This window comes from Stylophora pistillata, chromosome 12, assembly GCF_964205215.1.
Source record: "Stylophora pistillata chromosome 12, jaStyPist1.2, whole genome shotgun sequence".
In the NCBI taxonomy this organism is placed as follows: Eukaryota; Metazoa; Cnidaria; class Anthozoa; order Scleractinia; family Pocilloporidae; genus Stylophora; species Stylophora pistillata.
In genome coordinates this window covers 28,732,965-28,748,835 of record NC_142530.1, presented here as the reverse complement: position 1 = coordinate 28,748,835, position 15,871 = coordinate 28,732,965, and the positions used below count along the sequence as shown (strand labels likewise).

At 38.6% G+C, this 15,871-nt stretch overlaps 2 protein-coding genes across 3 annotated transcripts; one reads left to right on the top strand and one right to left on the bottom strand.

Annotated features, from left to right (window-relative positions):
- Window positions 1-7: 7 nt before the first annotated feature.
- LOC111335677 (tetratricopeptide repeat protein 19, mitochondrial) lies at window positions 8-7,597 on the top strand. Its single transcript, XM_022941663.2, has 10 exons — window positions 8-364; window positions 2,139-2,239; window positions 2,955-3,125; window positions 3,512-3,550; window positions 4,038-4,094; window positions 4,326-4,387; window positions 5,007-5,093; window positions 6,036-6,171; window positions 6,529-6,691; window positions 7,154-7,597. The coding sequence occupies exons 1-10, from the start codon at window positions 103-105 to the stop codon at window positions 7,276-7,278; spliced, it is 1,203 nt and encodes a 400-aa protein (XP_022797398.2). The 5' UTR covers window positions 8-102; the 3' UTR covers window positions 7,279-7,597.
- Window positions 7,598-7,599: 2 nt separating this feature from the next.
- On the bottom strand, window positions 7,600-14,520 carry LOC111335678 (testican-1). Of its 2 annotated transcripts, none has more exons than XM_022941664.2 (5): window positions 14,217-14,520; window positions 11,056-11,302; window positions 10,348-10,508; window positions 8,683-8,863; window positions 7,600-8,128 (listed from the first exon to the last, which is right to left on the bottom strand). In XM_022941664.2, the coding sequence occupies exons 1-5, from the start codon at window positions 14,274-14,276 to the stop codon at window positions 8,103-8,105; spliced, it is 675 nt and encodes a 224-aa protein (XP_022797399.2). In that variant the 5' UTR covers window positions 14,277-14,520; the 3' UTR covers window positions 7,600-8,102. The 2 variants fall into 2 exon arrangements, with proteins under 2 accessions (XP_022797399.2, XP_022797400.2); XM_022941665.2 differs by lacking the exon at window positions 14,217-14,520 and adding an exon at window positions 11,961-12,654.
- Between the last annotated feature and the right edge of the window lie 1,351 nt (window positions 14,521-15,871).

The following is a 15,871-nucleotide window of genomic DNA, read 5'->3' as shown; positions in this document are numbered from 1 at the left end:
CGTGACTTTGTAACCAAGCTAAGATGGCGGACGAACTGTACTTCCACGCGTTTTCTAGATATTTTCCATCCGTTCAGCACTGAATATTTGAACTTTTGTGCTATGCTTCGAGTAAGCAGATGCCTTAAACACGTAATTAACACTAGCAAGTGTATTTCGAATGCAAAGCTTTTTACAACATGTAGTAAACGAGGTGGCCCCTTCACATGCACGTTGGGTCATGGGCTAAATTCTCCTGGCAAATATTGTTCGCCAACACGTCTATTTCCGGCATCTTTACAATGTTCAAAGTTATCACAAGACAGCCGAATAACAAGAATAAGAAAGACTCTACCTGATGAAATATGGTCAATTATAATTGTGGGTAAGAATAACACCTGATAACACCCATGTGGGCAGGACGTGTTCACAAAGCTCACATTATGCACTCTCTAGAGGCTATATCACATGTTGATCAACAAATCATACATCTATTATTATCAACATTATTACAACTATTAACAACATTATTAACAAATGACAGTGAATATATGAAAATCATATATGTGAACTGTGAATAGGCCATTTTACAGTTGTGTATACAATGAATATATGAAGTTCATATATTTTGAACTGTGGTATTAGATACGTATAATGCATGATCCTCGCAGTAGATAGCACTATTTATGCAATAGCGAAAATCAGACCTGGAAAACAATCAGGCCTGTACGGGATTCGAACCACTGACCTCTGCGATACTGGTGCAGCGCTCTACCAATTGAGCTAACAAGCCAACTGGGAGCAGGCCGTTAAGTTGATTCGTAATAAACGTGAGAAAGTGATAAATCAGATACAATGAATATATGAAGTTCATATATTTTGAACTGCGGAACTTAACGGCCTGCTACCAGTTGGCTTGTTAGCTCAATTGGTAGAGCGCTGCACTAGTATTGCAGAGGTCAGTGGTTCGAATCCTGTACAGGCCTGATTTTTTTCAGGTCTGATTTTCACTATTGCATAAATAGCGCTATCTACTGCGAGGATCGTGCATTATACGTAGTTGTGTACTTAGTTGCCAAGCCTTTGATTCAGATTGAGGCTGAAGGTGACCTTGTCATGATAGAGACCTGTATCTAGTTAGCATGTTAACAAAGTGATTATATTTAAAAGGTAGCAAGGTTTGTATCATAACAAGGTCACCCCTAGCCTCACTCCCATTCAAAGGCTTGGCAACCAGGCACACAACTGTAAAATGGACTATGAAGAATGAATATGAAAGAAATTTTTGTAGTAGATCTTAAGCAGTAGTGAAAATGATGCCTAAAATGATAAAAAAAAAACTGGCTTTATTTTCACTACTGCTCAAGTAGTGTTTATTACTGCGAAGATCATTTTCATATTCAGTATTGTATTTGTGCACAATCCTCGCAGTAAAGAGCAGTTTCTATAGCCACAGTTCAGATATATGAATTTCATATATTTGTTGTGTTATATTCAGTGTTAGTATAATTTCAGAGCTGAGCAAAGTCTCCAGCAATCTGATTGGTCGAGTGGTTCCTTATATGGCGCTATATAAACTGCTCCATGCGGTTTATATAAAATATTAAAAGAAAATGTTACTAAAATGTTATGATTTTAGACATATCTCTGTTGTTCCGCTCTGAAATTATACTAAAACAATTATTCGCCTCAGGTTCGGTGAATATTGTCGAAAAATCCCCTCGACTTCGTCTCGGGGATTATTTGACGATATTCACGTTGCCTTCGGCAAATAATTGTTAATTATTAATAACAACATCATCCCTCCTTATCATGATCATCAGTGTTATCATTATTATTTGAGTTTTCATAGTAGATAATACTTGTAAGACTTGTCACTGGTCTCTTACTATCATTGTAGTCTTCAAATGTGTTAGAACTTAAGTAACAGTTCTGATTTTATTATGAAATCATCTGCAAATGCCTTAATATTACTTGTGATCTAAGATGAGTTTCCAGTTGGAAATTATTTCCACCTACTTCAATTTTTATTTTCTTTTTCCAAGACATCTGGTAATGAATATAGAACAAAGGAATCTAGTTTGAAAATTATTTCAAATCGAAATTAAATATATAGGTGTTATGAAAACAATTTTAAAGATCAAATTTTATCATTACAGCACTGGGTGGTGTTCTTGTATTTACTTATACACAATATGAAAAAGTTCTGTATGGTAAAAGGAGCCCCCCAAGCCTACAAAACAAGTTAAAGATGGCAAAGGTGAGAAAACCCAGAACTTATTGTTCTGAAACCAATCTTCAATATTCACTCTGGATGCTCAGAGGGTCTCTATACCCCTTTGTAAACTCAGTCACGTCAAAACATTGTTTTGGTCTTTTCACACATCACAAATAATATTTCAAAACTGTTTCACATTCACATCTTACTTTTTCTAGGGAGGATGTTTTGTCTCATCTCATTTGTTCAAGAACCAATTGTTGTCTGTTTTATGACTTTTATCAATCTGTAAGAAGTCCATGTATATAGTCAAAACCCTGATCAAAACCTAACCAGAGCCATTCAAGAGCAACACATACATTTTCAAAACAATAACATAGCTGGGAATTCATCACACAGAATGAAATGGTTCACAAATCATGTTCAATTCAGCTCTTTATTCATGGGTCACATTTAGATAAGAAAATTTGTTCATATGGACATGAAAAGATATAATCGTCTTTGATCACTATTCTCTAATAAGAAAAACGAAATTACTATTCATGCCAAAAAAATTGCTCAATCATGCTTCACATAAAAAGTATAGGGGACCTTCTGCTCTGGGAAATTGTTGGAAAGCTGGACTACAGAGGGAGTTTGAAGGTGAAATCTCACACTGCACTAATACTCAGGTTAATCCTTCCACTCCATAGAGACTGAAAGTTGTTTACAAGTGTTTTTAAACACAACACACTTATAAAAAATTTATATTTTATAGAAAAAATCACTAGATGGAGACAAAACACAATCCATCATATTGTTGAAGGAGGCTCTTGATCTTATACATGATTACCTGAAAGAAATCAAGCAGGATTCAGATGAAGAACTTGATTTGGATGACAAGGATACAATTAAAGTGCAAAAGTATCTCACTTATGTACTGGAACAGGTGAGGAATAAGAAGGCTTTTACTTCTGAATCAAATGTTGAAAGTATCTTAGTTTCCAAAGGCAGTAAATTTCTAAAGAAACTGTAATGCAGCATTGATGGCAGGAGTAAGAAAGTAATTTGGGTGTTATCAACCAAGTTGATAATGAAAAATGGCCACTGTAAAGAAAGAGTTCCTAAGCTTATGTTTCAAGCATAAGCTCTTTGTCAGAGCCTTTGAACTTTAACCCTTCATTTTAGCCCTTCATTAGCTTTTATTAAAAAGTCTTTACAGTTTGCATTGTGAACTCAGTTGAGAAAATCAAATTATCCTTTTTCCTAATGAGCCAAGTTGCATGTATTTTGGACTATACGTAATTCTTTTCATGTGATTATCTCTACTTACAGTTGGCAAATCTCACATTTGAGCTTCAGAGATGGAATGAGGTAATGTAATACCATTACATTTTTGAGTATGTTGTTTGTGCAACTACAGAGCAACATGGTGTAAAAGGCAGGTTGAAGGGTATTGCTGAAATCTCTGTCACTACATTACTTTTCACACTTTCTCCTTTCATGTTGTAATAAATAAACAGATAAAGTAATAAATAGTTAAGTTCCCTAGACTACAAGCAGTTCCTCTTTTTCGGCAAAATCCCCCACACCAGTGGGCTCCAAGATTTGGGCACTTTTTGAGCACCTGACTCAGGGAGAATTTTTTTTTTTCATGGTTTTTTTTACTCACACAGCAGAGATACCTCTCGAAGTCTAAAGTTCCCATGCAGTGAGAATTTTGAGAGTTTGCCTTGGAAAAATACCTTTTTTTAATGGCTTTGTCCACAAGAATTATTTTTGGTGTAATGAGGTGAACAGTTTAAGAAGCATGCTTAATTATATTATTTCAAACTATTTATTTTTTTCAATCTTGATTCAGGCAGAGAATTATTTCCGCCTACTACTGAGAGACCTTTTGTCACAGGAAACTCCAAAGGTCAGTGACAATTAAATCAAAGAGAGAAAATAACTCAGTCTCCTTCCAGTTCCAAATGTTTGAGTTGCGATTCCTCATGGAGACCCGGAATTTTTCCTTTGTCCTAAGCTCTTGACCTGACAAAAAACATACTCCTTCATTCCATTATGAATTTTAAAGTGCGCCATCTTTCTTACTCAAAAAAGTGTGTTGTTGCAATATTATTGGGTTCCCTGTTTCTTTGTATCTAAGGATGATGATAGTGTCATTGAAGTGTCTCTGAAGCTGGCCATTGCATGTGCTCATCAAGAAAAGTGAGTTCAGTAGATTTTAACAAAAGTAATTTAGTTATAAAAAGCATTAACCTTTCATCAGAGCAAATGGATAAAGAGCTAACACTAGAAATGTCAGCCTTTTAACTCTTTATGGTGGCCAATTTACAATTTCAACTTAGTTGATATATAACCAAATTACCTTGTTACCCCCACCAATGCAGCACCACAGTTTAGAAACTTACTCCCTTTATTCATTTAACAAAAGTAAAATACTTTTAATGCTACAGTAACATTTGTTTGGTGAAGGCTATCCAGTGGGCTGTTGAGCAACTTAAATGGACAGATTAGTTTCAGGACAAGCCAGCAACTAGAGAAATTTTCCCTCTATGTCAGGCAAAACTGCCACCTATTTTCTCTGAAACTAAGCACACCAGAGTAGAGATTGAATTTCCATTGGCTACCTACTTTGCAGTTTTCGCCTTGTGCTTTAAATTTGATCAAAATCCCTCAGACTGCTTCTTATACTTGAAGACTATTGGAGTGCTTTTCAATTGATTATTTTACTTGGAGACACGCATTTGCAATGCTTTTCAAGTTATTATTTTACTTAGAGACTGCTTGTATGAGACCTTTTTACTGAATGTTTCTTGTTTCATAGGCACGCTCTAGCCATGCAAGGTTTCCAGTGGGCTACCAGCACAATTCAAAAGAAAGTTGATGAGTTACCAGCCGCAACAGATAATAGGTTGGTAATTACTATTGTACTGCAATCAAAAAATGGTTGGAAATGGAAGATCTCTCCTAGTTGCTGTTTATTATTATTACTCTTATTATTATTATCAAGAGATTTCTTGTGACATAAAACTGTAAAAGTGAATGATAAAATCCGACGTTTCAGAGTAGTCATGACTCCATTATCAAGGAAAATATAAAATATTATGCAAATTGCAAAGTATAAAGCGTTTTTGGCACGAAGAATTAACATAAGAGGGTGCGAAGATCATAAAAATGTTATAAAAATACTTTTGCTCAAATGGAGTCTGATTGCACATTGAAATTTGGCTTTAACACTCTTATAAAAAGCATTTTGTACACTAAGCAGTCAAATTTGTTTCTGCATTTTTTTAAGCACTTCAAAATGCTTCGATCTTCACGCCCTCTTATGTTAATTCTTCGCACCAAAAACGCCTTATACGTTGCAATTTGCATGATCACTTATTATTATTATTATTATTATTATTATTATTATTACTGATATTATTATTATTATTATCATTATTATTATTCTTAACATTTTTGCTTGTCCCCATATCCTGAGTAGCTGGAAGTGCAGAACAGAAGTGCAATTACTTAGCCTCCTAAACCTCAAGAGTGACCAGCATCTAATTTCTCCTTACATTATCACCCCTGAATCACACTTTAAGGTCAGGAGAATAAAGGAAATGATCACCAAGAGTGACCAGAATCTAATTTCTCCTTACGGTAACACTGCCAAATTATTCGCTAAGATCATGACAGTAAAGGAAATGATCACCAAATTAGGAAGTTTTGATTGTTAGAGGAATTCTCCTTGTCACTACCAAAGGAAATGTAGAGAGAACAGTATTGACAACATGCATACTATTGTTATGGTGTACTGGATTAATGATTCAATCAGCTCTACCCAATTCCTTGTCTCTTGTTCCAGTAAAGCACTGTTAGGTGTGTGTCTAGAAGGTTGGGGCACATATCTACTGGCTCAGGATAAGCCTGCACAGGCAGCTCAATTGTTATCAAGAGCCTTGAATATTTCCAAGGAGGTTCTGGGGGAGGACCATGAACAGGTAGGAACAGTGTGTCTTAATGGACTCTTCAGTGAATATTCCTTAGAGCGAATAAATGACAATATTTTTCAGCATAGAGTGAAATCATTAGATTCTAAATTCTATTGTATTTTGGGTGTACTTCAGTTAGAATTATCACGTTCTTGTTTTCAACTCCCTGCGTTTTGATCAATTTTCCCCGTCCGTGCCAAGACAGGTGCTCTCAACGTTTATACTGAGCATTATCGTTTCAGTCTTGATAAGATATAATGGGTGTTTTTTTTTTGTTTGTTTGTTTTTTTTTTGCAGCTCCTCAATTTAAAATTTTTTCATATTGATGAAAACCTTTCAATTGAATTTGATCTTTGTTTCATTCAGACAACGGTGATCCTTAATAACCTTGCAAAGGCCTACGCCGAAAGCGGCGACTACGAATATGCAGAAGAACTTGCCAGAGAAGCGATACGAATCGCCGAGAAGACACAAAGCACACATCTCTCTCGGTTTATGGCCAACCTGGGAACCATCCTCAATTTGGAAGGTATGGTCACAAAGTTTGATAAATTAGAGTTGATTCTTTCTCGGAATAGCTAGCTGCAGACACACTCTCCGTACTAGAAGTGTAGGCACAGAGACAACATTACTAGTCAGAATTTTGCAGCTACCCCCACACGAAAAAAGCTGCGCATGTGACTTTTCTCGACGTGTACATGGGGGTGGTTCTACTTTATCCTTGGTTGAACTTTTATTCCTGTGTTTCGAAGTATGGAAGTCTCCCCTCGCGAGAGACTTCTCATTCGCGCTCACGTTTGCTCTCGCACGTGACTTCTCCATCGCGCTCACGCTCAACTGAAGAAAAACAATTGGGGGTTGCCCTCTTTGATAGAGCAACCAGACAAAACCTCTGCGAGCGTGGCCCACGCAATTTCTCTGGCGACCCTACTGGATGCTTGCCATTTCCTTATCCTTTTTGATGATTTTTTTAACCATTTTTCCCTCTAAGGAAATGTATCGAAAGCTAAGGAGGCTCTGAAGATTGCGCTGAAACTGGCAAACGAAGCCAAGGACGAAGAAACTAAAGAAATGATTCACAACAGTTTGACTGAGATGGACAGTAATCCCTCGTAAGGAATTACGAATTGTGTCGATTCTGTTGGAAAAGAAGAATTTTAAAAACAATTGGAATGTTACAGTAAAAGAACGCCTTTTGACAGACTACAGCGCTGCTCAAGCAATAGACCACATTTTCTATCGGCTTACCGTCGTAATAAGGTCTAAGAAACCCCCCAGGATGTTTAGAGAACACTAAATAACGAGCCCAAGTGGGTTATTACGCCGGTAAACCGATAGAAAGTACAGTGTATTAAAATGAACTCGAAACAAAGCACAGTTTTCAGTTTTTATGGGTTTACCAGTGCAATAAACGAAAGGAGTTTGACCAACCAGGGCCCTTGTTGTATCCCGTTTATTTAATAATTTGTAATGGTCAGAAGCATAGAGAGGTGGGAAAGGGAAAGCGACAACATATCTGCTTCTGGTGCCTGTCCGCCAGTGTTCATTCTATGACCGACATGAACTGCATGACAAAACATCTAATAGCGTGCGTGACAAGCAAGAAATATTAACAGAAACGCTCAACAAATTTGGCTCTTGCAGCCTCAACGTAACATCATTTAAAAGGTCAACAATTTTCCAGTCAAATTGACTTTACAAAAGTAAGAAACATTAACAGAAACGTTCAGCAAATTTGGCTCTTGCAGCCTCAACGTAACATCATTTAAAAAGTCATCCATCTTCCAGTCAAATTGACTCTACAAAAGCAAGAAACATTAACAGAAACTTTCAACAAATTTGGCTCTTCCAGCCTTAGCGTAACATCATATGAAAATTCAGCAATCTTCCAGTCAAACAGACTCTTCAAAACTGTATTTTCCAATTGGTGAGTTGTAGCTTCATTTCCTGGTCTCGAAAGCAGTACCTGAAAAGTAAACACAAACTAAAATGTAACCATTTTCCCTTCACTCTTTAACTTCCAAGATCTGATCGTTAACTCTCCCCTCTAGCTGCTAAACATTTCCTTGTGAATTAGTTCTGAGAATTTGGTGTTAGATCAGGATAACAACTTCTACTTGATAAGTTTGAGTATTCTCATCACCTATTTGCTGGATAATGTACGGATATTATAGGGACACGATCCTTACACAAAGATAAAGCACCATCATGAAAGACGTCAAACATCTGTTTGGAGCCAGAGACGGAAAAGAAATATCTGAGTCACGCATGCCGATATGAACTGAAGCCCTTAGGATTTCGCGCCGGGTCCAGCTCGGACACTGTAACTAAGCGTTATTAACCAAGCGTGAGCTTGGCTACCGTAAAGAGTTTCAAAGCTGACGTTTCGAGCGTTGGCCCTTCGTCACAGCGAATGAGGAAGGGCTAACGCTCGAAACGTTAGCTTTTTTACTCTTAACGGTGGCCAATTTTCAGTATCAGCTCAGTCGATAACACTAAATTATCTTGTCCTAGAAATACCTGTCTTTGGAAAGCAGAAATCCCATTCGCGCTTTTCAATTCCCTCTTTCTCGTTTAAATCACACGACTTGAGAAAGCCATAGAGACAAGGTTCGTAACCAAGAACGTCATTAAATACATCTTGTATTTCCGCTGTATCTAGAACGTTATTTTTGTCTCGGTCAATGTACTCAAACTCCCACTGAAATTAAAAGACGAAATGAAAAAATCAATGGAGGATACGATACAAGGTCCTTTTCGGATTGTCTGGGTGATTTGAGACTCGTCGCCTCACCCCTCCCCCCCCCCCCCCCGCCTAAAAAGAAAAAAGAAAGTCAAGATAGTGGTGGTGTAAGAAGATAAAAATTTAAAAAAAACAAAAACAAACCGAAACGCGATGAAGTTTTTAAGGTTTTTCGGTTTAGGGCCACTGACACGACACTGCGAGATCTCACAAATATAGAGGCAAGACCGATACAACGTATTTTTGCGAAATTTTGATTGTCGAAGCTAAGAAAATATCATTCATTATCATATTGAAGACAAAACTTCATTAAAATTAACTTTCAACGCACTTTAAAACACGCCTACTACAAAACTAGTTTCGTCCACAACGTAGATAAGTTTTAAAACGGAGCACTATATTTCGGCTGGCCAAACCAGCCTTCTTCGGGTGCAGGAGGGGGAGAATACGAATTTTTTATGTTAAAAAGTTGGCGATAGAAAAAAAACTGCCGAGGAATCTTTTCAAGTTCTGTAACTTCCAAACTGTTTGCTCTTCCCATTTTTGTTATTTATCACAACCAATTTCCATGTCTTATAAACAAAAAATGGTAAAATAAAGTTTGTTTACGAGCCTAGTGGCCCATTAGGCCGGTGCTTAACTCCGGTTTCTGTAGCATGAAGCGACTAGGAGTATTTCTACTCCCCCCTGGATAGGATGCCAGTCCATCGCAGGGTTATCCCCAGCATTAAATTGCCGGTACCTATTTATACATCAGGGTTAAGAGAGGCACTGTGAGAGTAAAGTGTCTTTCCTAAGAACACAACACAATGTCCCGGCCGGGGCTCGAACCCGGACCACTCGATCCAGAGTCGAGCGCACCAACCATGAGGCCACCACGCCTCCACATAAACAAAAAATACTGCATAAGAACCTTTTCAAGTTCTGTAATTTCTAAAACTGTCCGCTCTTCCATTTTTGGTATCTATCACAATCAATTTCCATGTCTCGCCTTACACGGTTAACTGACACGGTCGTATCCAGGGATAAATGAGAGTTTCACAAAATGCGTCCTTCCCCGTTCCCGAAGAGTTAGGTTACGATCCAAACACTGGTGACTGTTAGGACATGATCAGCAATGACTGTGGCTACCAGTAACTGATCCGGAGAGGAGAGTGGGGAAGGGTGGGGGAGTGTGGGGAAGGGGGAGAATGTACATGGTTCAAAGCCCACTTCCATCAGACCTGTTAGTTTTCTCCCTTTACAACTTGTCAGACACCAAAATTATTGCAACTACATAATCACGTTACTACTCATTACTTTACTTGCCAAGAAATATTTTCTAGATCATTTAAGCTGTGAAGTGAAAAAGTCTGAGTTTTCTGAATCAAGTCGAGGACATATTCCCCTCCTTCTCATCCCGGCATCAAAAATTCCTGGATCCCCCCTGGCGAGGCACTCACCGACAAAATTTCTTTGCGTTCGTCTTCAGTGAGCCCGTCAGCTCGTGCATTGAAGTCCAATGAGGTGGTGGGGTCAATAGAATGTTCGCGAGCGATCATGATCCATTCTAGGTAACGGGTCGGGAACTGAAGCAGAAACTGGTCTGAACAGACGTGCAGATCTACAAATGACATCATATAATCGTTTCAACCATCAACTCTGACCACATCGTATGTTGACGTAAAATGTTCTTGAGAACACACACAAACAACGGCGCAGTTGGAACTTAGGGGCTGGCTAAGAAAAAGTCTCAGCAGAAGAGAACTACGATAGTTCTCTTTTGCCTTCTGCCACTTGCGTGAGGTTACGTACTGAATTAAGGCCTCGTCGTAAGTCAAGTCGGTACAGACACTGCTGTCTGTGTTTTCTAAAAAAACCATTTATGACAAATTGAAAACGCTGAGGTCGTGAGCACGAAGCGCGTAGTGGTGATAGTGAGGAAAAATAACACCCTTTTACTCCCAAGATCTTATGAGAAATTCTCCTTACTGTCTGTCATATATTTTTAACGTTCGTTTGGAGAATTTGGTATTAGATAAATTTATAATCCCCTGATTGATATTTTTCTTTATTGCCATCACTTTTCTATTTGACTTTACATAAAATAGAGTGAGGAGAAATTCTGTCTAAGTCACTCATGAGAGGTAAGTACCATCCGCTTCACTTACTGTCTGTCGGACAATTTCCTTGGTTCATTACTTTCATTGTCAGGTCATGTGCACACGCGTACTTGTGCATCTCGCATCGGTTGTTAAACTCTCTATGGTAAAAGCTACAAACCGGCTCAGACTCTTCTGGACAGTCTTGTGGACATTCGCAAGTGGTATAGCTTTTACCGCTGTCCATGTAGGGCACGCACATTTGCCCCCTTGGACAGACCACACCCTTGCAAGGATCATCGTCCTGTCCGCGCACCTGATAGAGTCAATGACATAGGCCTGCATTACGTACGTACTCTAAACCAGTTTAAAACTATATATATATTCTGCTTAGCCTTTTTAAATGGGTTTCTTGAGTCTCTCACTCTGTTTTGAGGCACCAACAGCTCCACCGTTAAAAAAGAAAAATCCCTTAAAACCACCAGTCACACGACTAAATCTAAACTACAGAGGCAAGGATTGATACCTCGCAGATCATATCAACGAAGAGAAACAAACTTTACCGTCTAAATCAGCATTTCAAAGGTGAAAAACAGGACATGGGTGATGGAATATCCATCTGCCAAGATAACAAAGACCTGCATGGAAACTTCTCTCAAATTAGAAATTTCTTCTTACATTACTTTCGGGTAAATTGGGTTTGGTGATAACACGTTAGCCTGTGAACAGCCACCCCATACCCTCCAAAAGAAAATCAGGAAGGGGCTCCTTTCCGATTTTCTTTTGGAGGGTAGGGGGCGGCTGTGTATAGGCTATAACCCAGTGGTAACCAGTTACACCCGATTGTTGTCTTACGAGGCAAACACTTTCAAAATGGTCGCCTTCAACTAGTTGCATGCCAGCGATACTTCCATTTCGAGCCACTTAACAGGCTCAAAGGAAGACAACACGATAAATGAACACTCTGTTCTCACCACGCTATTCCCCTTTCGTTCTCCTCGTTCTCGCCGTCTCGTCTTTTGCACCGAGCTCCAGGTCGACCATGACTCAAGCGATAACAGAATCAAGCGTAACTATTCGCGAGCGGGCGCCAGCCTAAATTACACACGTCGGTCAGACACCTAATTTCTTTTAAGACTCCGCGGCGGAATAAATTATGTCGCGATAGGTTGACTGTTCAAAGTGTATCGTGAGCCAGTTATCGGTCCAGTAGCTGGAAGAAAGCTGCGGTGTAAAGTATGTTTTTCTCGAATGAATCGGATATCACGCCCATGTGCAAAGACCACCCTGACAGGTCTTAAATCGACCGCTTAAATTTGATATAATAGAGAGTTATTTAGCAGATTTGTACCATGCTAAACCAATAGAGAACAATATGGTAGGAAATCAGATAATTAAACCCAGAGATTTAAAGTTTCCTACATATTTTATTCAACTCTATTAACTGGTGAAAAGTCAAGGGGATAATTTGCTTTAGAAACTCCAAAGTTTGGCGGCTTTACGGTAGCTGAAGGCGGTGTCCTTTCAACGTTTACCGCACTATATTAAAGAGGTTTTGTAGCAAAACATGTCTCTAGCCGGGTTAATCTCTTCCAGAAATGTCACTTATCCTATCTTAGAAAACAACCAGGCAGTATTAAAAGATTTCTGACCGGGTCACTATAATCAATGAAACAGCCGGCCTTTTATAATTGCAGCAACCCTTACTAAAAAAAAAAAAAAAAAAAATAGATAAAAGTACACCTCATTAAGATTTGCAATAAAGTAGGTAAACGTTTACTTTACGGGCGTTTGTTTTTCCATGGAGGCTGAATTTCAAGTTTTTTCTCCTAAGGAACCATTGGAGAAATTCAATTATTAGAATTTGAATCGCTCTGTTGCGATCTGTCAAGCAGGTTTGACAAATGAAAGCGAAGAAAGCGGGAAAGGAATTTGTGTTGAAAGATTTCTGCTCTCAAAGATTCACACCTTCGCGTGCCAGTAATTCATTTCACAAGGGTAGAGTTTTTTCGCTAGATAAATGGAACAACACCATATTCGCTTGTATGCTTTACAAGAAATTCCCATCAGAAATCTAAAAGCGCGCTGTATAATATTTACAACTTGACAGAGAAAAAGTTCATCAAATATACAAGGAGATCCAATCATTGACAATTATTCAAAATATCCAGCATCAGAATTAAAGAGGATTTGAAGCATTTTGGTTTGCACCAACTCAAAACTCGAGAGGTTTCAATGACTTTCAAGAGCATTTTGGACAGAATCCAGTTTTGTAATGCATTCCATTACAAGAAATCAGCTGGCTTACAGTTAAGCCGGGATAATGATTTCCTAAACGGTGCGAAAAATAATAACTCCTATTAAATCAAAAAAAGGTATGAACTCGCTCTAGATAGGAAAACTTGTACCTAAGGGAATTTTGTTTGTATCGAAAAGCGGGGTTTATCTCTAAATTTTATTTTACTCCTGAGATAGACGAGGTAGACGCGAGATGAATTAAGAACTGAACTCCTTGGTACTGATTGACATTTTTTTTAATTGAAATGTTTATACTGGGCGATAGGAAATTCTTCGGCATGTTTTCTTTGTAAAAACTCGGCCATTTTAAGTTAAATGAACTGTGATGAATACAAAACTGCGCCGTAGTCAATCGAAAAGATAATTCCGTCAACGAGAAACGTATTGTTTCTGCTTCTCATTGGGAAGAGATTATACACATCAATCTCTAAATATCTCTTCAACATTTAATGGATCGATATTGATGTGCAAACTCTCACGTAAGAAGCATCAGTGCATTTAAGAAATGTAGCTTTTCTCAAAGTGGAAGATTCTCTTAGTCTGTGAGTCAGAACTACCGTGAAGAGGTCGGATATCATTAACTTTGCTACGCATGGCGCGCCATATTCGGCAACCATACCATAAGTGTGGCGTGGAACGAAAAAACCATCTAAATTCGTTGAGCATTTTGTTTCGCACCCCTCTAAGAAAGCAGCTTTTCCGATCAATAAACCCAATATAGAAAAACATTTATCCAGTATTATTTGAAATAAGCCTCTTGTTTAACAACTGTGTTTTAAATGCTTTACTGGGTCGGTTTCCAATACTGGGGGTTCATTTTTTTTTGTCACTTTGATTTTGTCAGCAATGCCTAATCGTTGTTAACCCTACTGATCGCTCGTATCAAAAACACGGCTAAGAGTTCATTCAAAACTGGCATTCAACGTGCTCACCTGGAAGATGCAAAATAAACACAGAATCACGGAGATGTAAAAGAACCTCTCGGTTTCCATTTTCTTCCAAATCGTGCCGGATTCAAGCCACCACCTACTGTTCTGTTGATGTTCCGAGTTAAATGATCTTCTCGCAACACGCCAAGGCGTTGAAAATATATACTCTACTTCGCTTTTAACACAAAGAGGCGTTCACTTAGTCTGGTGTGGCTGTGTAACCTGAGAAATGATCACAGCGGAAGCTCTCTTAATTCAGTTATTTGATGTAGAAAGTATTTTATCTGATCAACCACTGGCTGCCGCGCCGACTCCCACAGCTTCGCATAGCAATCGCACCAAACTGCCTTGTTTTCCAAAGGAAGTGTTTTTTGATGGCATCGAGATAAAATCATTGCGGTTTGACTTTATCTCTGTTTTCTTTCGACCCTCTCATTTTTGACACAAATAGCCGAAGCCCCAAGTCTACATGCTACCCGAATTGAGCATAGAAACAATTTCTTGACTACACAGTATCGATGATGGCTTTTAATTGTTTTACCAGATTGTTCTGTCTTATTGCACTGCTGACGTACATTTATAGACATAAAAGGTTTCGTTTCGCCAGAATATTTTTGCTACATTTGTCAACTTATTATAAACTTCACCCTCAGGGCGAAAAAAACCGTAGACTGAACCTTTTATGAGCTCTATTTTAGACTACAAATGAACACTTTTACTGACATGAAATGCACATTACAACATTGCGCAGACACTAACTCCATTTTTTTTTTCTCCTTGAAGGGAATTTTAAAAATTACCCTTTCAGTTACTTTATTTTGAACATTTTGTTTATTTTTTAAACTGTCATCATCTATTAGCTGGAATCAAAACACTCTTAGACCGTTTCTTGGTGTTTATTTTGATAAATCGAGCGATGTTGACCTCATGATCAAGTGAAGTTTGCCGAGGCTAAATATTGCCTGACAGCAGGCACGGTGTCATAAGTACCACATGCCTAAGCTCGATTACCGGCCGCTGTTCGGGAACCGGAGCCCCCGCTCCTCCCCGAACCCGAACTCTTCTCGATCTCGGGGAGGAATGAAAAAGACCGGACCCGAGAGAGCGGCGGATATCGAACCTACCACAGAAAAGTTCACGGAAGCTCGTCCAAACCTCTGGAGAGTATCAGATGCTTGTTCTAAGATTCCAAGCGATTTCAGTTTGAAATATCATGAACGATTTACGGTCGTTTCGCCACTGTGAGAATTCGAAGTCGTTTCGCTCCAAGAGTAATCTTTTCAAAACTTTCCCCCTTATTAATGAGAATGCTGAAAAAGACTTCGAAGAGGGAGTTTTAAAGAAAGATGTTATTTGTCCGATCAAGCATGGGACAGAGAAAAACCCGAGAACCAAAGGGGATTTGAACCCTGGACCCTCGCGCTTCGATGTTCTACCACTGTAAGTATTCAGGAGGGTGGCAAATGGAAGGGGGGGGGGGGAGGTTCAATTACACGTCATATAAAAAGGAGAAAGTATGCTAATCTAATACTGCAAGATATCAACCCATCTGATGTATTATTTAAAACTATATTGCATTCAACGTTTTTTATTCTGGAATTAATTGCCTTTCAGTTGTCATATTGCTTTTTGTTAGACAATTAAAGACGACTTACTTG